Source organism: Bactrocera oleae, chromosome 6, assembly GCF_042242935.1.
Source record: "Bactrocera oleae isolate idBacOlea1 chromosome 6, idBacOlea1, whole genome shotgun sequence".
NCBI lineage: Eukaryota > Metazoa > Arthropoda > Insecta > Diptera > Tephritidae > Bactrocera > Bactrocera oleae.
Window position 1 is genome coordinate 21,328,343 of NC_091540.1, and position 24,663 is coordinate 21,353,005.

The window sequence follows — 24,663 nt, forward strand, 5'->3', positions numbered from 1 at the left end:
CAAGAAAAACAGCTACTTTCTTGTTGACGAAATTTCCTTTTTTTGTTCGGTTTGTCGTAACAATATTGGTATTAAAAGGTACGTTTGTGTCCGCAAAATCTTAATTTTTTATTTGTGACTATTGTGTACTTATTACGTTTTCACAAATTTAAAAAAAAATTAAATTTTCAACTCGATAAAACCACAGTTTTTCCTTTCTACGTTCTATGTTATCATTCTTTAAATTTTTTGGGCTTAACTTGGATAAGTAAATGTGAACCAATAATTCGGTGATATGTTTCGATATTTGGAAGTATGAAAAGGAAATCGAACGAACTCCAAATAATTCAGTTTTCTTTTTTCATTCATCACAATATTTCCGTAACTACACTACAAAGGGTATGAACAATGGAACTATGTTAACTCTGGAAAAGGGGTATTGTATTACTTTGAAGCAGCAGAATTTACCAAAAATTTAAACATTTGATGATAATGGATAAAATTGTATCAATATGTCCCCTAGCCTCTATATATATTTAACATAAAAAAACGTGTACAAGGAGATGGTTTGACTGTACCTGCAAATCCGATTTTTCAGTTGACTTAAGTAAAAAAGCGCCCATTTTTATGATATACATATAAAACAGTAAAAATCTATCTTAAAAAGCAAATGGTACATTATAGTATGGCATTTGAACAATTTTCTCTTAAATGTTGATGGAGAAATATTACAAAATACGGCAATGGCAGCAATTACTCTGAATTGTCGTGCCCCTCTTAACTCCGTGCTGAAATCAAAATTAAATGGTTAGATCACATAGAAAAGGAACATTACGAATGATGAATTTAGAAATCAAATATACGCACTACAAATCAAAAATTATAATAAAATTGTTTTGCTAAATTTGACCAGGAATATATTTACTTAGGCTATTATATAAGAATTTAATTTATTACTATTCCAATAGTTTCCTTAAAATCAAATTTCTTTTTCTTTACAGGTTAAAAAGCAACTACTTGGCTTGGTAAAGAGGTGATCCAAGCATATGGATGAATAATTGCTCATGCACTTACACAATATCTCTAGATGTACTAGACGTATTAAGTTCGTTTCATTGCTTAACTTTCCAACGAAAGTTCTCCATAAAATAAGGATGCAAGCAATGGAAAAGTTAATAATACTATCAATAATGACAACCATTTTTAAATAATGTGTACAAAAAAGCAAAAATTAAATAGATCAGTGTTGCCACTTGAGAAAATCTTTGATTACCAACATGTCTGTTGCAAAACTATCAAATTTATTATTATCAAACCATTGGCTTTTATTTCAATTCGCATTTGGAAAAATTTGTACATACAAATAAACCTTAGAGGCCAATTAAATTTAGGCTCCTATTACGATTTTCAACTCAACTGCATTTGGAATTAACGATATCAACTCAATCAGTAAAAAAAAATCGTTTGAAGTGTTGTCAAACTTCAACTTTTTTGTGGTATTAAGAATATAGTACTCTTTAAGTAAAATCAAATTTTTGATACGTTTCGCTCCTCTTCAGTCATTTGTTTTTTATCCACAGCGCACCAATTCACTGTTTATAATATTTAAAAGCAGGTTTTTTAGCAACTATAGCTATCTTAGGTTGCTCCAGTTCAAAGCTAAAATCATTTAAAATGCATCTTTGATAACTACCGGCGGCAAGAAAACGGAGAGTTTGTGGTAATATTCCTTCATCTAATTTAGTAATAAACAAAATTATTCCTCATTTAAACGAAAAAACTTTGGCTTACTTGGTGTTGGGAAGTTTCAATGGACTTGAGTGATCATGGTGGTTTTTTCCTATGCGCAGCAAATCAGTTTCGGCCAATATTTTTGTCATTGTAATATAAATGAAAACTAATGTCAATTTTAATATCTATTCATCTTTTTATGAGTAAAAACTGAATTGAGTAGTTTTGATTTTTCGTTTAAAAATTTTCAGCTGTAAAATTATCTTTCAAATCTTCAACACTAATGAAACTTCAACGAATAAGAGTTGAAGTTCGTAATACCAAAAAGAGTTGGGTTGATCTAAAGTTAAATTGCTACAACTTAAATTCAAATGAGTGGCGTTGAAACCCGTAATAGGATATTAACTACACTTAATTTACACCCTTCCTTTTCTTCATGAAAATCGAATATCTTTAATCGCTTCATACGAAATTTTCGCTTTTATGGTCCAGGCGAGCTTTCATTACTACAAAAAATTGTCTATTTGTTAATTGACATATTGCAAACGTTTAATATTATGTTGTTTACTACCGGGGTTTTAATTAATTTATTACTATACCTTAAAAAAATTAACACTAGAAAAGTTTATTATTAACAACAAGTTTTTTTTATTAACAACCACTCGCCTTGTTCGTCACTCACAGTACCAATATTTGTCGGAAAGAAATCCAGATAGGAGCAGCATTTGTAACTTTAAGAACATATTACACCACAAAGTTGTATATGATATTACAAGTTCATTGATTAAGTCTTTTTCTTTTTTTTGATCTATGGCTTCCTAGAAAATTTTGGACAACGTTCACAAAAAATTTCTAACGAATTTTTTCGATCCTTCAGTTTTTCTTTAAAGCTCGTATCCTTTACCAGTAGCCGTATTTGTGGACCTACAAATATTCCCTCTTAAATTTTTGCTTCGCTGAGTATAGGGAATATCTCTTTCAGATATACAAATTCACTGCCATCTTTAGGAGGCTTTGGCACAGGCAGTTCGGCACTATGTGCCGAAGACGAGTTTATCGCATATGTCTGGGTTCTTCTTTAGGTCAACCTAATAGAAGTCTCACACACGTTCACATCATTAATAGGAAACTCAGGACTTATATTGATTCCTCACAGGAAATCCAAAATAGTCTAAATAGCACGACGCTGGGATTTAAAAGTTAATACCTGCTCTCACGCATAATACGGGGTCATTAGAACACTTTCGAGGCATGTTTACGATGTAACAAACGTATATATGATATAAGTTAGCCGAATGAAATAGTTATACAGTGGTATAAATTAAAATATTTAAAAAAGACAAATATATAAGGTCAGAAATTAAAATGTAGCTGTTACAAAAAACAAGGACGTATTTGAAACAAAATTATTATATATTGTTATTGAGGATACACCAACATAAACAAAAATCATCACAAAGCTCATGTGGCAAAAACGGTGCTTATCAGTGTAATTATTTAAAACAAAACTAAAGTAATTACTTGTCCATAAAGTTTTTTTTATTTCATTTGATTTATGAAGTTAAAGAAATACCAGCAAATATCAACTTTTTGACACTTTCAATCTTGATTTCACAGTTTTAATTATCGCTAGATCTTCCCACATTGAGCACATTTTTTTATTTTTTAATTTCATTAATTAGTATGAATATAAAGCAATAAAGTATGCTTTTTTAAGCGAACAAATCTTAATATTAACTTTTATTGTAAATAAATCTAATAAAAAATATTGCCTTCCAACCAAACTACCAATTTTGGTCCGATCGATCCAAAATGGCAACACTGATATAGATATATCTGTTGACTGAGTAGCAACATATATGTATATGTTCTTTCCCAGTTATGTTCAACGAACACTCCCAAAGTGAAGTTGTTTAAGCAACACATTTCTATATCGTTATATGGCTCAATTCATTAAAATATAAGGTGATACCAGTTCACTGTAAAGTCAAACACAGTTATTTAAAAACAAACTCATAAAAAAATGTATATAACAAAATAATATTATACAATTGAAGTGTACATCACATCATTAAAAAAATTGAAATAGAACATGTCAAAAAATAAGTAACTTCACACAAAAAATTGATTTTACATAAAAATTTTTGGTCACAGAACACCAATGGCAAGGAGATGGAACCATGTTAAGCGGCATTAAGCAGTATTGTCACAGAAATACTTACCAAGATGTGTTAAAAATGTAATGGAAAGGTCAATTCTTCATAAAAATGGGGTTACATTGCCTTTTTAAGGCTATATTGATCGTATATGCCATTAAAGGTTAGTGTCACATTCAAATTACAAATGCATACATAATATATTATTCATAAAATATATCGCTTATAAACATGGATAATTTTATAATATGAACGCCTGAACTATTGTACTGAATTACAGAAAATTAAGATTATGGCCTATCTGTATTATCGATATCAACTCCAGCCCTAAACAATTTTTCGGTTGAAAGGTTGTCAAACTTTTTTGTGGAATTACGGGTTTCGACTCTCAGCCAGTAGCGTTGACTAGAATATCAAACCAGTAAGGAAGGACTAAGTTCGGGTGTAACCGAACATTTTATACTCTCGCAACTTGCAGTGATCAAATCCAGGGAAATACTTTCATGTCTGGCAAAACCTTATATGAAAACATGTTGCGAAAGAATTCAACATTCATAATTCGACGAAATCATGAATTTATTACAATCAAATTTGGTATCTTATAAACTTATTTTGAAGGTCATAGTGTGAGTGTTATTACTATATATTACGTCTCGTCAGCGAACACCTTATTAAAATCATACTGAAATGAGATATGTATGATATATGTATGTGATATAACCTCAGTTGAAGAGGCTAATGAGAGTTGTTGCGAAAAAAGGCTACCAGAGGATCGGAATTCATTATATGAGGGTATTAGGTTTAGAACAAGGTCTGGACCAACTCTATTTGAATTCAACGGTTGATGTGACGAGTTGAAATCCAGATATCCGTCTGGGCAAGCTGTATCTTGAATAAAAATTGAGCTATCCTCTTGAAACTTGGTACACGTGTTCCTTGGAAAAAAACTGAGGACGAGTTTCGTATATGGGCGTCCACGCCCACAGCCGTTCTGTTAAAAACTACTAAAAGCGCTAAAATTCAACAAATAAATACGCCACAGACATTAAATTTTAAACCTAGGATGATAGAAGAAGACTTTATAGAAGTCGGGGTCAAAATTGGACGATGGGTGTGGCACCGCCCGGTTAAAATCCATATCTCAGGGACTACTAGACTGAGATCGACCAAATTTAGAAAATAGTATTATCCTGACATCCCTATTTTTCAGTGCGAAAATGGGCGAAATCGCACTACAACCACGCCTACTTCCCATATAACACCATTTTTAATTCCATCTGATTCTTTCACTTTCCAGTATGCAAATCAATCCCAACGTATCGGGATAAAACTCTGCACGAATATTGCTTTTGAGGTGTGCGACCTTATTACCTAAAATAGCCTAAATCGGACTATGGTAAAACTATTCTGATATGATCATACGTTGAATATATGGACCTCAGTTCCTACAGCAAACATTTAATTGAAAATATCGGTAATTCTGTGAGATATGTTATAGAAATTCGAAGATAATCCTTTTCTGATAATAACTTGCCTGCATGTTAAAAATGGGTTGTATCGGGTCCATAATTCCTTTGGTTGGCTTTATATCGCATATATTGGCAAACAAGTAGGATACATTGGCAAAATATGCTATAGTTTAATGCCGAAAATACATGTATGTGTAATTAGAATTTTCACAATTACTACCATATACTACATACATATATTGATTTTCGTTGTTCTAACAAAGCTTAAAAGAAACTTGATCCATTTAATTTCATTAAAATATCACCAAAACGGTTTAAGGTCAGGTGGAAATTTGGAAATTACTACATAGGGTATATTTGGGGCAGAGAAAAATGTGGGCATTTTGCGTTAACCTTTGACATGGCTCAGGTATACTCGAGTACCAATATAAAAATATGTATAACTCACACAGACCATTCATATTCCGTATGTGGTTTATTAGGATAAAGAAAATCATTAAAGGTAGTATAAAATAATTTTACATATTTTCGGTATTAAACTACAGTAACGGGTTATCCAAGTATAGGTATTTTTTCAGTAGCCTTTTTTTGACAGATCACGCGTGAGTCGTGTCGAGCTGTCATGTTATTTTTGTTCAGTATTGTTTGGCATTACATTATGAAAAGACTTATGCTTGAACAACGTTTAGTTTTACGTTTTCAACTTTATTACGAAATTTCACGTTCTCTAAAGAATGTATTTCGTGCGCCTCGCTCAACTTACGGTCAACATAATCGGCCTAATGAGCGTACTATTTGCAACACACAACAAACATACATTCCAAGAAGATCCGACGTTTTCGAGCCAAATTTTGTGCAGCAATGAGGCCCATTTCTGGCTAAATGGGTATATAAACAAGCAAAATTGCCGCATTTGGGACAAGGAGCAACCTGAAGAGATTCAAGAATTGCCATTTCATCCAGAAAAAACAACGATTTGGCGTGGACAATGGCGATCGTTATCGCGCCATGATAACTGACTATTTGATGTCTGAAATTTAAGCTAGTGATTTCGGCGACATTTGGTTTCAACAAGACCGCGCCACTTCTCACCACCACCAAGATCGTGTAATATCATATCGTAAGACTTTGTAAGACAATTATATCTGCCACGAATTGGTCCCTTCGGACAGGAAGCCTGTCCATAAGGTGAATTGAAATATTTAATTTACAAACAAGTTTGTACAGCTTTCTGAAAATGTTCGTGACTCAGAAGGGCCAGTGAAGAAGGGCCCTTATGCCGAATAGCAGCTGGAAATTTTCTGAACGCTTTTTTGAAAAACTGAATTTCTGTCGCGGTGTTATCTTATCCGTAGAATCTTTAGCAACACTCGTATGAAATATCAATGAAAAATCGGGACCGTAAAAAAATTACAGTCCTTGCTACTAAATCCTGTAGTTTGCTAGTAAATAAATAATGTAGGAAAATGTGAAAAGGCAATCAATACAAAATCGCGCGATTTTACCGACCGCAATTTTTCCAATTCCGCGGAAATTGTCGTCTACTCCTACCTGATTTTTGATAACTAAATGAAAGAGTGGATGAAATTTACAGTAAAGAAGAAATTGAATTCAAAAAAAGCACCTTCTAAGTCATACTTGACACCGTTATCTGTGGAATTAATACAAGATTTGCCGCAGTGAATGACATAAACGAATTTTCTCATCTGTGGCAGTTTCATGATATGAAAGAAGATAAACTCAACGTAGCTGCAAAAAAATTTTTGCAAAAAACTATTCCTTGATGTATTTGATAAGTTGTACACCTTTACGATGCAATTTTTGAAACCTATCTTACTCCATATAACGTATTGAATGTCATCAATGCTCGAAAATTAGGAAGACTCTTCCATCATCGCTTTGCAAAACGTTTGCCCTTTACCCGTTTTTGTTTCAAGTTGTGACCGTTCGTTTAGTCGGAAGATAGTTAATAAAATTTATAAAGCACTAAAAACTTTCCTATAGGTAGGGGCTCCCATCTTTTGACTCCTGGGCCCAGATTTTTTCTCGGCGGCCCTGTACATACCTTAGATATTTTGGTCGCATGCAAATATTTTCTGTAATATTCTATGCAATCAAATATTGCGGAGGACCTTGTTACTATAAATGGAGAAATTAAAAAAGTCGACATTCAAATGAATATGTTAGACAATCAAGAACAATTATTAAAAAAACGTAAATCGCTAAACGGTATAAAGAAGGATCATAAAAATGAAACTGAAAAATAAATAAATTCTAATGTAAAATATTCCAATACTTTTATTTTCAATTTATATTAGAGGCCTGCCTTGTTACCAACTCTATCTATAAGACTAGAAGCAAATAGTATTTTCGATCCAGTTCAAGCGCTACTAGACTCTGGGGCACAACCAAACTTTATTGCTGCCAGTCTCGTTGAGAAATATCAGTTTCCGATTTTACTACCATTGTGCAAGAAATACAAGGTATAGAAGGAAAAAATTTGGAGTTAGTCGACGTGCAGTCCTGAAGATATGACCGTGGTTACAATCAAATGGATTCATTGAAGAAAATTTTTGGGTTCGACCAAAAAATAATAATTGGCAGCCAATGTTACCGAATACTGATTATGCGTTGAAACCAACCTCAGTCAAATTTGCTTTACCACTTGCTGATTCACAATATTGGAAACCGGGTATAGTGCAAGTGGTGCTCAATGTAAAGACTTTTGCAAATATTTTGATCGCGGTGTATTCTTATTCTTAGTGGTGAAGAGAATCGGAGCGAGTGCGATTAGGCCAGTTAGTTAAATGTAAGAACTTTGTCCTAATGGTGATAATTTCGTGCGTTCTGTGACAATTCGTATTGCGACAAATATTTTGCACAGACCAGTGTAAAAGATCTGTATTCTGCCCATTTGAAAACGGGTTTTCGGTGGGACTGTTACGAATCGGTGCGATAGGGCATTATCGTAATGACAGTGTTCGAAGCATAAGCGTTATAAAAAAAGAGAATGTAAGTTAGTCTAAATTTGAAAGAATACACAACAATAGCATATTGATCGGTATTTTCTGTTAAAAGTCAGCTATTAGCACTGTAATCCACAGCTTCGATATGAGGGACCCGATTTTAACAAATTTTACGTTATTTGTGCAAGGTTTTATTACGATATATTTATTGGTGTTTCATTTGTATACTGGAAAGTGAAAGAGTCAGATAGAATTTATAGTTGTGTTAGTTAGTTATTGATTTATCGCACTTTTAGTAGTTTTTAACAAAACTGTTATGTGGGGAGTTGGCAGACTTATCATCCGGTTTCACCTATTGCGCACTGTCGTAAGAGATGTTTAAAATATTTGTTCTGTACAAATATGGTAATATTGCTTAAATAGTTTGGAATCACTATATATAGGTTTTCGATTATTGGAGTTTTGTGGGCGTGACAGTCGTCCGATTGCGCACAGCTACATTGCCGATTCCTATGGTGCCAAGGAACATGTGTACCGAGTTTTGTCAAGATATCTTAATTTTTACTCAAGTTACAGCTTGCACGGACGGGCGGACAGACAGACACCCGTCTCGTCATCCTGATCATTTATATACATATAGAATATAACCCTAACCAACAACCGTTAGGTGAACAAAACTATTATACTCTGTAGCACGATGTTGCGAAATAATAGTGACTGTCTGTACGTTCGAATGTCTGCGCATGCTATAACTTAGGGGCATCTGTGATTTTTAAAAAGTGGGCATGGCCCCGCATCTTATAGGTTTAAAGTATATATCTCCCAAACTATTCAGGACAAATCATTTCGACATCTCTTGGGCCAGCGTGAAAGTAGGTGAAATTGGATGCTAACCACGCCTACTCCCCATATAAAGGTTTTGTTAAAAACTACTAAAAGTGCGATAAATCTTTACTAATTGGGTCAGAGACAATAAATTTTACATCCAGGATGACACAAGATGGATTCATAGGAGCAGGATAAAATTGGGTGAAAACTTGCACTAGCTCTCATTAAACTAATATCAGTGATCGATATATACGGTATAAAGGCAACCGGAAGTTTAACATATTTATATGATTCTTATCAATTTTCTTATATGTATAAGTATATGGAGGCTAGGAAGTATTTTGATCCAATCTTATACAAATTTGGTATTATGATATATCATTACCAGAAAAAGATACTCTCTGAATTTGACCAAGAAATCTTACAGATTGATCAATCTATAAGGGATAAAGTCAAGCGGTTGTTTGAAAATCCATATATAATCCCTGATTTTTAGATAGAGATTGTTTGAGAATTTCAATAAGATTACTTACATATTGGCTGATAGAAAATAATTATATTAGGTATATGCGGGCTAAGGGAATTATTGACCCAATTTTATCCATTTCTGGCACAAGGGCATGCTGTCATCACAAAAATATTTTCCCCGAATTTCAATACTAGACCTCAGAGATTGACCGATATTTTCGGTATAACATTAGCCATATACACATATTTGGTCCTTGAAAAGTTATAGTCCGATTGCGACAATTCTTGGGCGTAAGATGAAATAACTGGGAACACTATTTGTGAAAAGTTGTATTCTGATAACTTCTTTGATGTCTGATTTAAATACTGTAATGTGAAAGAATCAGATGGAATTAAAAAGTTTGTTATATGTTAAGTAGACGTGATTGTCATCCGATTTTGTACAATGCACAGTGCACATATAGTTATGGTATTGTATATACTTATGTATACTAGCTGACTCGGCAAACGTTGTTTTGCCATATACCAGTGAATCAATTAAGTTTAGGTACAGTAACAATTCGTACTAAAACTCGTTCAAACTAATTTCAACAAAAGTTAAAATAAAACCGTTAAGTACATTCTTAGAACAGCATTATGCTTATCGTTACTGAATGATTGGTTTGCCTTTATCTATCTTGTGGCGCCACTTAGACGCTGTGAATTAAAAAAGCAGCCAAAAAGTACTCAAAAAAGTTTAGGTACACCTCACTTTTTTTAATAATTTGTGTAAGCCGGACAGAGAACTACACATAATCAAGTGTAAAAGCGTTAAAGTGTTAAAGCTTAGTTTAATTAGTAGCTGAAGTAAAAAAAATGGGCCGCGGTTTACAAATTTCGCTCGAAGTAAGAAAATTTAAATTAAAATTATATTTAGCAAATAAAACTTTACCACACACAAGAAAATTTAAATTAAAATTATATTTAGAAAATAAAACTTTACCATACATAATACAAACATAGTAGGAAAACGCCATTCAAGTGTTTATAATATAATAAAATCGTATACAAATAACGGAGATCTAAATATAAAACTCAGGTCGGGCAGTCCTAAAGCTTTGACGCCCTACGAAGAACGCGTTACCATAGCTGCAGTTAAACAAACGGTTAAAATTTGCTAAAGAGTACCATGATAAGCCAGATTCGTTTTGGGAGAAATATAATATATAATCGCTATATATCATTCGTTTCGTCCACAGGCCTGAGCGCCAAGTCAACATTTTTGATACGAAAGCTCCTGTGTGCAACTTTTCGATCGTCCGCCGTCATCGTTAACTTGTATTAATTATTTTAATAAATTTTAAATTTGTAAACTTTTTTCATCACATTTTCCTTGCTTTATTCGGAAATAAGTGTTAAAGGCTTTGTGCAAATTAGTATCAATTTATTCATGGTGATGATACCGACGAATCAAAATTCAACATTATTGGGTCGGACGGAGTAATACAAGTGTGGAGGCGTGCCAATGCAGAGATGCAAGAAAATGATACCTACCGTCAAACATGTTAGGGGAAACATCATGATTTGGGGGTGTATGGCTGCATCTGGCGTGGGTAATTTGAAGTTTATTACAGAAAAAATGGACAAATACAAGTATACATATCTGAACATTCTGAAGAAAAACTTGCGTACAAGCGTGCAAAAACTGGGTCTCGATAGCAGCCGATTTCTTTTTCAACAAGATAACGGCCCAAAACACACGTCGTATCTAGCCCGCGAATGGCTTTTATATAATTGCTAGCAACTCCAAACACCACCATAATCCTCCGACATTAATCCCATAGAGCACATATGGGATTTGTTACAAAAAAAAAATTCGAAAACACAATATTTCGTCCAAGGACTAAATGGACCAAAATTACAAAGTCTGACACTAATGTGCTAGTAAAAAGCATGCATCGTTCATATCATATGTTTTCTGTATCAATCATTCGCTTTCGTCAATCGCTTTCGTTTTTGTAGCAAAACTTTTTTGAACGTGAACGTGAAATTAATAGTATTAAAGTTTTTGTTATTATATTTTTTTTTTGTGTTTATAAAAAAAAGTTACTGATTTTGAATTAAATGCATTAAAATATGTTCACTACTTGAATTACCAATCAAAAAAATTTACTTCGTAATAATTGAAATAAAGAAACTAGAGGTTTGTCAGAGAAAATGCCTTTGTACCTAAACTTAATTGATTCACTGTACGTAATGTTTCAGAAATATTTTTAAAAAAAGCTGACACTATAAGTGTGTGGGAGATGCAATTCTAAAGAGAGCTGTAGACGATTAATAAAGCATGTTAAGCTAATAAATTATTATTTATTAAAGTAACAAATATATAATACATATTTTAAATTTTGTTATATTATATAAATATTTGATTTTCTTATGATTGTCTGATGATACATTTTGATGATTTTGTATGATTTACAATCTATTCGTATACAGATATCACTCAAAAAACACATTTTCATTGGTTGAAATAGTTAATAAATTTTTGAATCATAAACTAAAAGCTGATTTTGACATTACATGTGTAAATAAAATTAAAACACTTTTGACAAACTGTTGTTTTTGGACTATATAATTGAAAGTTAATATTTTCTCATATTGAATTCATTCAGTTAATAACGACACTTTTGTCATCAGCACGTGTTTTGAACTCCAATAACAACGGTTGATGTTAGTAGTAATGATAGTTTTAGTTTTTAAATAATACAAAAACGTTTACGTGTTTTATTATTGTAAAAAGCAAGTTAAATTAATAATAATAATAATCGATGGTAGGTTCTGCGCCTACCATAGTTGTAACGGGTAACGGTAAATCAGGGTTCGAATCCGGAGAGAGAGCCCGAGCAACGGCTACCACATTCATGAAAGGCAGCAGGCGCGCAAATTACCAACTCCCGGCAACTTATGATTTATTCATATTTTTTTATCTACAGTCGGCTATGCCAAGAAGACGCAAAGGAGCCAACTCTAGTCGTCGAACAAACAAATCAAGAAACATGCAAGATGGAAGATCACAAAGATCTGGCAAACAAATCCACCAAGAAAATGAAAATGTTCGTGTGAGCATGGCGCAGTTACGTTAATCACAATCACGAGAGGCATAAAGTGTAAGAAATTAACGAAGAGAACATAGTCAACAGACATAGATGCCTGATGTTAAATATTGTGCTCATTCCAAAGTGTTAATTAGTACTTTGAACAACGAATGCATTTTCGGTTTCTTAACTTTTAAAATGGGGTGTGTTGCTCATCAGGAAAAGTATAAATAATAGAAATGAAACACCACTTGAATTGAACGGCGTACTTATCGGTACAGATCCAGCTTCTAGTCTGTTCCTAAAGTCAATTCGTGCATTCAATTCATATTTCCAAATGACATCGTTCGGAGCAATAGAAATTGTTCAAAATATTGCTGCGAGCCGTCATCAATTTAATTCTACTTTCAAAATCAAAGGTCAAGTTTGTCACAAAGTGGGTTCATTGCTGCCAATGCCAAACGAATCTCATACATTTTTAGAAATCTATTTAATGGGTGGCGAGGATTTCGAATGCGCACTCGCCAATCGGCGAGCTGGACGCTCTGTTAAATGAGCACCATGGTTTGTTTAAATTATTGACATCGCAAATCCCCAAGCCACAAAGTGGCAATCACGCTATTGTAATTAATCCTGATAGAAGACCAGCTGGAGAGCATATATGTATGTAGGTTCAACGCACCTGTTGTTGGAGTCGTGGTTGGAGGCCGTAGTGTTACGCGGCAAATCGTGATTCGAGGGAGAGATAATAAGCCTAAGTTAATTGCTGATATCCACCATTCATATGACGCTCTTCAATATCCGCTAATTTTCTGGAAGGGACAAAACGGTTAATGCATAAACATTAAACAACGGGATCCCGTAACAGGTAATTCATTCATTATTTGGAAAATAATAAATTTATTATTAAAGAATAAATTGTCAATTAATTGAAATATATATCATTACAGGTCCGAAATAAACAAGAACATTAGCTCGAAAGATTATTATGCGTATCGTTTGATGATTAGACGCGGTCAAGACAACATCATTTTACGATGTCGTGAGCTTTGTCAACAATTCATGGTGGACACGCATGTGAAGATAGAGAGTGAACGACAACGATACTTTCGACGTAACCAACAGAAGCTGCGTGCGGAAAAATACATTCATCTGCGAGATACTATTGCGAACAACGCTAATACTGCCCAAATGGGTAACTCTGTCATTCTACCTACCGCGTCTCATGCAGGAATATATACAGGATGCTATGACTTTTGTATGTGAATATGGACGACCTGTTTTTTTATTACTTTTACATGTAATTCAAAATTATCTGAAATTACGTCATTGCTATTACCAGGACAAAATGCAACACATCGTAATGACATTATAGCACGTGTTTTTAACAAAAATTAATTTTTTTACTACATTACATTTATTACAAAATTACATGTGTTTGGTGGTACACGATGTTGGATGTATTCGGTTGAGCGGCAAAAGCGAAGATTAGCTCATGCTCACATTTTAATTTGGTTCATTGACAAAGTTCATGCTGAAGACATTGATAGTTTAATTTCTGCAGAAATTCCAGACCCGTTTACTCATCAATTATTGTTTAATATTGTTACTACAAACATGCGGAGCTCTGAATCGTTCATCGCCTTGAATGGTAGACGGAAAGTTTACAAAGCGTTTCCCTAGTGATTTCACTCACGATACAGTCACACATGTTGACGGATATTCAATATATCGTCAAAGAAATACCGATAATGGCGGTCAGTCTATCATTAAAAATATCAATAATGCGGACATTAACATTGACAATCAATGGGTGGTATCATATTCACCTCCACTGAGTAAAGCATTCAATGCGCATATTAATGTTGAGTTCGGTGAAGAGCATTAAATATATATCAAGTATGTGAATAAAGGAAATGATATGGCTGTATATAGAATTGAAAATTCTAATGCAAATGCTCCTCAAATAAATGAAAATTATGAAATAACAAATTACAAAATTAGCTGGTATATTAGCTAAAATGAAGTTGCCTGGCGTATCTTCTGCTTCCCAATTCATGAACTGTTATCAATTTAGCTGTGCATCTCGAATACAGCCAATATGTATTTTTTACGATCGAAACAGCTCCAACCAAAAACCTTATAAATAAGTAATGTAAAGGGACATCAATATCCAACCTACCAATATGCATGCCTTGCACTAGGCTTGAAGATGAAAATCATTGGGAGCTTGCTGAAGTAGCATTAAACTGCACGGGGTTCTTGTGTTCTCTTCTTTTTTATCATTTGCTATAGTACTAACGACAAGTTCCCCAACCCGATCGCAAATGTTGTAGAATAATCACAAAGATTCGATGAGTGATGATATATAGTAGCGACATCGTACAAGGTGCAACGATCTAGCGATGTCATTCAGTGACGCAATGTACAATGAAGCATTGAATACTACAAGTATTGATGATCATTGAATTGTCATTGCAAATATACCAATCAGTCATTTCGGTGTAAGTTAAGCAAATCGAAATGCATCTGATTTAAACAACATAGATATAAATCGTGAACTACAGTATATACATATATACTGCCGAATTGGCAGCGACTTTTTTTGGACGCACCAGGTGGAACTGGCAAATCATTTCTTATTTCGTTATTTTTGCTGAGATACGACCAAAAAATGGCATCGCATTGGCCGTTGCATCATCTGGCATTGCAGCAACTTTATTAGATGGTAGTAGATTTACAAACATTCGCTTGAGGCGTTGGATAGGATATTGCCTAATTTAAAAAACAACGGCAAACTGTTTGGCGACACTCTGTTACTCCTTTCAGGTGATTTCAGACGGACACTTCCCGTTATTCCACGTTCAACATACGATGATGAAATCGCTTGCTAAAATCATTGTGGCTGCGGCATAATGTTAAAAAAGTAAAACTGAGCGCGTTCATATGCTCCAAGATCCCTCTGCCGAAACTTTCTCAAAACAACTTTTAGATATTGGCAATGGAAAAGTGTCTATACGTGGAAAGACTAGAGCATAAAATTACCGATGGATTTCTGCACAATCATCAACTCACAAAATACTCTCATCGACCATATATTATATTTCCCGATGTACATATAAAGTATAAAAATTTTGAGTGGTAAAAAAATAAAAAAGTAATATTTGGGGTGGACCACCCTTAACATTTAGGGGTATGAAAAATAGATGTTGTCAGATTCTCAGGCCTACCCGATAAGCACACCAAATTTCACCAAAATCGGTCCAGCCGTTTCGGAGGAGTTTGGCAACAAACACCGTGACACCAGAATTTTATATATTAGATATACTTTATACGAACTCTGACGTTTCCTTCTGGGTGTTACAAACTTCGTGACAAACTTAATATACCCTGTTTATGGTATAAAAATAGAAAAAGTCATGCTGTTAAACTTAAAGAAAACTAACATATTCAAAATATTTAGCATTGCGTTGATATTCGGAACTAAAGAAAATAAGGTTGCAATAATTAAAAAAATAAGGTAAACAAGTAACGAATCTAATCCCAAATTTTATGGTTTCGTTAACTCTAAGCGGAATATTTCTAATTTCTCTATACGATTAAATGTAAATTCACCAACTATTTTGGAAGACGTCTTACTTCATTAACATAAGTTAAAATAATCTTGTCATTACGGTTCAAATATGATAAAGTTCGACTCTCGTGAGAAAACTTCTTGGGTATTTTCTTGTCTCAACAATAGAACACAATAATAACGTGTACTAAAAAATTGTATTATGTGCCAAAGATGCACATTTTTCGGGAGAAACACCTTTTTTTTGCAGCGATTTATTAATAACTTTAGCTAAATTTATGAGTATTCATTACAATTAAATTTAATTGTTTAATTAGGCTGACGAAAACGTACTACTGCAAAGTATCAATACAGTATGACTGCAGTATTTATATGTACATCATCGGTACGCAAGCTGTTTTGTTTTTCCAAGCGTGTAGAGATAAAAATAATAAAAATAAAACCAAATAGTTCAATTATAAATAATTTCTCCCCTTTTATTATATTCTTGCCATCATAAGAAGACTTTTCCCCCAATCTCAGAATTTAATGCAAATTTAGTATAAATTAATAAGAAGCTTATCAATTCGACTTCGCCATGGTTGCATATGAAAATGTCAAAAAGCATCAACTTTATTCGTGATGCGCGAATTTCTCTGTCACATTATACTTTGTTCACATAAACGTTTACGAAGTCAGCCTTAATTTTTCGAGCGTGGCTTAAACGAAATTTCTTTATTTCTGGCCTATAGAGCTATAGAGTCCCGCGAATTAGTCCCCAGTTTTTAAGCTATCGATCTTAATTTTGCACATGTCCCCTTCTCACTAAGAAGCTTCCCATTCGTCGGAAAGGCCAATATCGGCCCACTATAGCATAAAGCTGTCTTACAAACTTAACTATCGGAATCTAGTGCTTGTATGGGGAACTTTTTTATTTGACGTAATTTCTTCACAAATTTGAAGTATCTTCACGAAATTAGATCGGAATCAAGTTCTACTAAGGAATCTTTGTATTTGTGACGGATATTATAGTTCGGAGCAACCGAAGTTAACGTTTTTTCCTCAAATTTTTAGATTAATTTCATCTATTTGTTATTACAAGTTAGAATTGCACTTTCGAGGTTTTGCTATAAGGTAGTTGAAACCCTTATTCTTTAATAGTTTAACAGATGTTCTATAATTTTCCCAAATATACATACATATAATATATGTGTGTTCAGCATCTAATTATGATAAAAAATATGTACATATATACAAGAGCTTACGTTTAGAAATTTTAATTAAAATATATATCATTTTCATTTTCTACAGCTGATTTTAGCTTAATTGCAAATGGACTAGATTTGCAAGGACCGATATTTCTACACGAGCCACTGCATCGCATTGAATTTTCAAATAATACAGGCGGCTTAATAGAATGCTCTGGACATGGAAGCCCTCCACCAGAGGTAAGAATTGATTCAAGAATTCGTTTTTAGATGGCAATGAGTTCCTTGCAACAGGCCAAGTTGAATTATATGTATTTGAATGAATAAATAAATACATGTGATAAAAAAAAAACTCAGCCAAAGAGGCTAAATTAAATATCTTAGGTACATGAGAAAAAAAAATCAACTAACATAAATGGTTTAAAGCCAACTAGAAAGTCGGAAATCGTTAGATCGGGAATTGAGCTAGGGAAAGTATTTACCCAATTGAATCCATTATTGGCATTACGACATACCACTACTAGGAAAATATGCTCTATGTTTGAAAGTACATATGGAACCGATGTTTCCAATTTCTGACAACACGACATATTATTTACAGAAAACGGTGCTCTCTGACCTTCATTAAGAGAGCTCACTGATTGATCAGTATTTTCGAGAAAAAGTCAGCCATAGGCACTGAGCTTCACATCTGAGAACTTAAAAAGTTATACGGGGAGTGGGCGTGGTTATTATCTGAATTTATCATTTTCACAATGTATGAAGAGCTGTTAAAGGACTGGAAAACTGTTCTTCTCAGTTTGATTGATTTAGCTTACACGATTTGGAAGTTAGGTACATTAAACCATTTGGAGGGCGAGACCGTATTCTCGGCCTAAAAAATTTTTTCAGTGAATAGTCAATCCTTTTTTTTTCAGTATGAATATTACTCTTGTAGTCCTCCATGATTCGGTGAGCCAGTACGATAATCCCTCCCTGTTGTAAAAGTGTTGGAAAGATGCCGTCCGCCCCCGGAGATTTGCCTTTCCTGAAGAAAGCCAGTGCCCACTTAATCGACTCAGCAATTAGAAAGTTCCTTGCAATTGCCCAATTCTTTTTACTTAACTTTGTTAAAAAATTTACTAACCGATTTCCTAAGTTCGGAGAGTTTTCTGGACCACCAGTAACCACCTTTGGTGGTTGTGTTTATCGAACAGCTGCTGTGATACGCATCGATAATACACTACTTTGTCGCAGAAAAACCTGCTCTCCATCCCACGAATCGATCCCCAATTTCTACTTAGCGGATCCACCTTACACATATTTAGAATTTAATTATCCTTAAAAAAAACATCCCAGTTTGTTGTACTCGGGGATGCGTATCGGCGGATGGAACCCGTCATAAATGATTCCGAGATGGGACATTGAGGGCTCTGATAAGACCCTTCATTGAAATATCAGTTCAATTACAAGCTTATTACATATAGTGATGTCAAGGGCTTCCTGTTGAGTACTGGTCACGAACGTGGGTTCGCACTCTTCAACTACATTTCTATATTAATACTAATAATGAATTCAAAATGAGACTCACCGTTTATGTTGCAATCCGAGCTGCCTCATACTGTGTGCTGCGCGTTTTCAATACGGAGGGCACCAAGGATGTCTCTCCTGGGAAAAAGACCGCCACAAGGAAAGGAAGGTCCAATCTGCGATCAGGTCCTGCTTTAGAAACTCTGAAATGCAAAAGACATCAAAATTATTGCTTAACTTTAAAAGCTCTGTGTCTCTCGCTAGAAAGACTAAATTGTTGTTTTTCGTCTTAAGTTCTCTGACCTCTCCTCCGTACACACGCGGTTATTAAATAGGATGTTCAGGTTATTCTATAGGAACCGATTGCCGAAGTCGGAGCGCCCCAATATGTGAACACGCAACCTCTCCACGAGCTCTTGTTCTTCTCCCTTCAACAGCAACCTGTTTACCTGTAATATTGCAGGCGCGAATATTGCAGGTCCGCTTAGGTAAGTAGAGGCATTCAAAACAAGAACATAGTTTTTTCCAAAACTTTTTCTTTAAGTGCCTTAACCGAAATTGTTTAAATATATAATGTTTTATAGAACAAAAACCCCGTATTTATGAATAACATTATAAAACGTATTTATGTTTTTAGGTGGAATGGACTCCAATACCTCCCCAACAGGACATGGTCTTTACGCTCTCCAATGGTAGCCTCATGTTTTATCCTTTTTCAGCAGAAAAGTACAGGCATGAAGTACATGCTACAGTTTACAGGTAAGTACTAGTACTTTGCACAGTGTGGAATATGTTGGTTCACCTAGGACTAAGTTTGTTTATGAACTACTTACTATCTAGCTTATTGCTATTAGGAAGAGAAGGTGTGTGAAAATTGGGATGGTACCCGCACAAAAAAACCAAAAAGTAAAGATATAAATAGAAAAGAACAAAAAGTAAAGAAAAGGAATATTCGGTAAAATAATTTGTGTAACAAAATTAAAATTAATATAATATGTTACATGTACGTATACATTGACTTCTACTTAAAATTGTTTAAATTGAAGCAAACGGAATTTATGTTAGTATACATTAAACTGAAAATCACGGAAACGGGAAACTAATGCAAAAAAATTAACAGCAGTAGTTGTAGCAATCTGAAGAATTAAAAATAAGGTTTGAATATTAAGCCAAATTATTTTCCGTTATGAAATTCAATACGCTATTAGATTGGTATATTAGCGGAAAGCAAGGGCAAATAAGGCACCCCATTTCAAACGATGCAAAAACAGAATATTGAGTAATATGACCCATCACTCTATTAGTCGAATAATGCAACTGCTGTGGACATGTAGATGGATTTGGTAACTAAATACGCAGGACCATCATCTGAAGTTGAACACAGCTACCAATAAGGACACTCATATTGTGGTGAGGTAACATGTAAAGGGGAATGTGGTACTGCGCCGGAAATTAATATTAATGAGTTGTGATTTGACTCTGTGACATATTTACTTAAGTGTAATATTACAATAATTACAAAGGTTATGCATTTCTTCATATTCAAACTGTACCCAACATAATGTTATATACCGATATTGGTTCAAATTGGTTAAGTATGTAGTTGCTGAGGTACGCGATATCCCCAAAAATATACGGTGTTACACGCAAACTTGCTATACTACCTTTACAATTGAATTTAATGCTTTTGACGCTTTTCGTCAGAGAGTTATCAATATTTTACTCGTACTAGTTTTTGATATACATACATAAGAGCCATCTATACAACTCTATGATACAAAGTGTAACACATAGTCATAGGTTAACAACAAATGCTTTAAATAAGTGTCTCCATTAAGTTTGGTTAATATAGGTTTAGTAGTTAATGAGATAAGTATGTATCTTATATATTCTGAATACGGGGCCACGACCACTTTCTACGAATTTTGAAACCACAGTTGGCCCTCTCTACTGTGATCTCCTTACAAATTGAATTTGTATATACATATTAACCTGCGACTGTGTTGTAGCTATTTATATTTTTATACTCTTGTGACGTGTTACTACAGAACAAATCGTTTGACCCTTTATGACAGTGTGAAAATGGGTGAATTCGAATTATAACGCCACCCATTTACAATATAACGGTTGTGTTAAAAACTACTAAAAGTGCGATAAATCTATAAATAAATACGATACCGACATAATATTTTACAATCAAGGTTGTACAAGATGGCTTTATAGAATTCGGTGTCAAATTCGGACGATGAGCGTGGCCCCGCACACTTATAGGTAAAAATCCATATCTCGGGACTTCCCCGACCGATTTCAACCAAATTTGGTAGATAATATTTGGTGTAGTAATTTATATTTTATAATTTTTAAGTAAAATTGTCAACTTAATTGGAAGAATAAACAAAGAATTTACATTTCATAAACTAATTCTCCTTACTTTTTGATTAGAGTAGTATAAGCGGATTTAAGTCAGATAAAAAGGCAATCAGTCATTGTTTGTCAAGGAGAAACAAGCATTAGCATATATATGCATATGTATTTATGAATTTACATATGTATGTTGTGCATATCATACTTCTGTTCATATGAATAAAAGTTTATTAAAGTAAGGATAAAATTCTATCAAAGTAAGTATGCAATATGAGAGATGGTTTATAGTAATAAATCAAAATAAAAAATTATGATTGAAGCATTAAAGAATTCAAACGTAAATGTTTGTGATCTCATTCAGCTTGATCTCTTAGCGTTATTACTTATGCCACCTTGAAGATGGGAACGCTGGAGCTTTAGTTATTGTATTATTGTGAATCTTTAGTATTCAGATATTACATGTCTAGGATTAGAATAAACTCACAATTGTTCAAACCAACTGGGAGCGGTTGCGTTGTAATCGTTACAACGTTCTCTGTCCCAATTGCGTTGCTATAATTTCTTTAACGCGACAAAAAAGATTTAAGTTCTAAAAATCAATACATAAAATGTTTTTATTTTAATTTTTGACAGTAACTAATATGAGCCATTCACAATGGTAAACCTGGCCTAACAAGTGTTTAATAAAACTTGGTAGCATTAGTTAGCATACTCTCTTATACCAATTGAATTCGATAACTTTTTTGTCACTTTTGTATATAAATGTGCAGCACGCAAAGATAGACGGCTTTTACACACAGACTCTTTTGTAACCCAAACCGGTTTATTGTGGCGAGGGGACGACGAGGAAAGACGAAGGGACCGTGCCACTCGTGGCACGCTTTGTGTTCTTGTTCGTAACAGCTCGCTGCTACCCTTTTCATCATTCCTTTTCACTTTCAAATTCTTTGAACGGTTGCAAGAGCGCTCGGTTCGAATTTGAATTCTGTTATCTTTGTTTTGTATGTAATATGCAAATATGTATGCATAGAATAATAGAAATATTTTGAAAAATTGTAAATAAGGAGAAAATTAAGATATAGATTATGGAGTAAAGAATATGATGAATTTTTAATACGGAGTAAAGAAATTATGAATTTTTAATACTTAAAGATTAGGAAATTCCTGTTATAAATTTGGCCTTGAAAATATTAGTAGCGGATATTCAATACATTCTGGTGGATAAGGGAATTCCCGTCTTAATTATTTCTTTGAAACTATTAAGCGGGTAGGTATTATGCATATTGTTCTACCATATTCATGGTAATTCATTGCAAGCAAAATGTGTGACCATCATCTCAACATACAAATGAAATATGCAACACGCTCTAAGTGTTGCGCAGTCGAACCGCACAAATATTTACGAAAATTTTGTGAAAAGTAATGCAGAAAAACTAGAATCGAGTTGCTGGACTCTTTTTGCTCGTGTGAATGCACAGAGCGACACCAAAAGAGAATTTGCCGAAAACGAGGGTCAAAAGAGTCTGTGCGTAAAAGCCGTCATAGCGAGCAGAGAAATGGAGAATCGAAGAAAGCTATTGTTAACACGACATTTACAAATGTGTTGAAAATTGAATTATATTATTGTACTATACATTTTGGGACTTTGCTTAAAGGAATATTTGCGAAAATAAAATATGAAGTTTTTTTTTTTATATCAGGGATGTTTTTGAAGAAAATCTAAATAGACATGCGCATGGAAAATTCATGTAGTAACACTCTTTAATTCTAATTAATCTTTTGTTTCCAGTTCTTATTCGCCTAGTGGTGTATTTTGTCCTTAAGTTTCCTCTCCTTAAAACTACAGTTAGTACTGAAAAAATTGATTTGACGTCTATACCTTTTCGTTTCATTAACATTCCCTGGTTAGACTCCGTGCATTGTGTTGCGAGAGTATAAGTCACATCTTATGTGTAATTTAGCAATCATTCTTATGTACATGTTTATGAATATCTTTATTTATATCTTGGTTGCTTTTATAACATCATAATATTGACACGTCCGAGTTTATTCCTATTGATTTAGTTTAAAAAATTCTTTAAAACGTTACATTTTATTATATTCTATCACTTTCACCATTAGAGTTTAAGTGCTAGTCAAATAAGATTCTAACTAAGTTTCTTTTATTTTACTTATATTAGATGTAAATTACGAAATCTTGTCGGCACGATACTGAGCAGGGAGGTGCATGTGCGTGGAGGTAAATTTACTTTAACATAAATATAGAAATGTATATGGGCAATTATTTTCTTTCCTTTCAATTATGTAATAATTTACGCTTTTTGCTTTTTTATTTCTCAAAGTTGTCAACCAAAAATATACAGTGCAAGTTCATGATGAATATGTGATGACTGGCAACACGGCTGTATTAAAGTGCCAGGTGAGTAAAATAAAACTAACTGGACGTAACATAGTGCAGTAATACAACAATAAGTGCAGTTCTTAAATTTTGGCGAATTAATTTTAAGTCTCATCTTTTACTGTCTATATCTTTTCGTGAGCTTGTTGTTGAAGTTGTGACTTTGTGTCCTAAGTGCTTACTTCCTTTTTGAACAGGGAAAACTTCATCGGTCTCCGCTTTAGACCCGTGCTAATCTCTTTCTGCTAAAGTTACTTGTATCCCCCTTCTTTTGTGAGATGGAAATTGGAGATCATTTGCTTGCGGGACCCAGCCCGTGCGCTTTTTCTGATTTATGTGCATAAGCCAAGTGAGCTAATCTTCTTAGCAAATTCCTGTTTTGAGTTCGATTCGCCGGATTCTTGACCCATGAGCATTTTGCTCACGTGCTAAAAATATTCAGTTATTTTTATATAGATAAAGTGTTATATGTTTAAATTTGAACTAATTACCATTACTGAGTCTTATACTTTAAAAATGTTTATTATTTGGCAGAAATAAAAGTAAAATACAAAGGTAATTCAGTTGTATAAAACATATGAAAAAATTTCACATTTGTTATAGAGATCATACAAAAAATTATTATAATAATAATAATTAATAATAATTAATAATAAAAAGTATATAAATGTCTATATATCATTCTTCTGAGAAATCTTCATTAATTTTTTTGTTGCAACAAGTAGGACATGTATGCTTTGAATGTTCAGTACAGAGTAATTTCCCACATACATACATAAATCGCATTTTTTTGTGCGTCTATTTTTCCTGCTGGGGCTGAAATCACAAAAGCCGTTTTCTTTAGGCTGGTTTGGTGAATCAAAACCTGGTGCACTGCATTCCATTGAATCGCTTATACTTGTATGTTTTGGTAAAGTTTGAATGGATTGCATTTTTACAATATGTGGCTTTATCATGTCA

At 33.7% G+C, this 24,663-nt stretch overlaps 1 protein-coding gene, 2 long non-coding RNA genes and 1 pseudogene across 3 annotated transcripts in view; 2 read left to right on the top strand and 2 right to left on the bottom strand.

Annotated features, from left to right (window-relative positions):
• The window catches only part of LOC118680501 (uncharacterized), a 43,650-nt gene extending 21,674 nt beyond the window's left edge, over positions 1 to 21,976 (bottom strand). Inside the window, exons 1-2 of the long non-coding RNA XR_004976036.2 lie at positions 21,790 to 21,976; positions 19,003 to 19,144 (exon numbers count right to left, since the gene is read on the bottom strand). This is a non-coding gene — a long non-coding RNA (uncharacterized lncRNA). The remainder of the gene's footprint in view (positions 1 to 19,002; positions 19,145 to 21,789) is intronic.
• LOC118680502 (uncharacterized) lies at positions 1,280 to 1,934 on the bottom strand. The gene is made up of 2 exons (XR_004976038.2): positions 1,771 to 1,934; positions 1,280 to 1,714 (listed from the first exon to the last, which is right to left on the bottom strand). It is a non-coding gene; the product is annotated as an uncharacterized lncRNA (long non-coding RNA).
• The window catches only part of Dscam4 (Down syndrome cell adhesion molecule 4), an 89,299-nt gene continuing 68,356 nt past the window's right edge, over positions 3,721 to 24,663 (top strand). Inside the window, exons 1-5 of the mRNA XM_014237663.3 lie at positions 3,721 to 4,029; positions 17,536 to 17,672; positions 19,579 to 19,700; positions 23,486 to 23,544; positions 23,648 to 23,724. Coding sequence (XP_014093138.1) covers positions 3,978 to 4,029; positions 17,536 to 17,672; positions 19,579 to 19,700; positions 23,486 to 23,544; positions 23,648 to 23,724 — 447 coding nt within the window. The 5' untranslated portion in view covers positions 3,721 to 3,977. The remainder of the gene's footprint in view (positions 4,030 to 17,535; positions 17,673 to 19,578; positions 19,701 to 23,485; positions 23,545 to 23,647; positions 23,725 to 24,663) is intronic.
• Positions 12,878 to 14,043, top strand: LOC138857725 (uncharacterized; annotated as a pseudogene).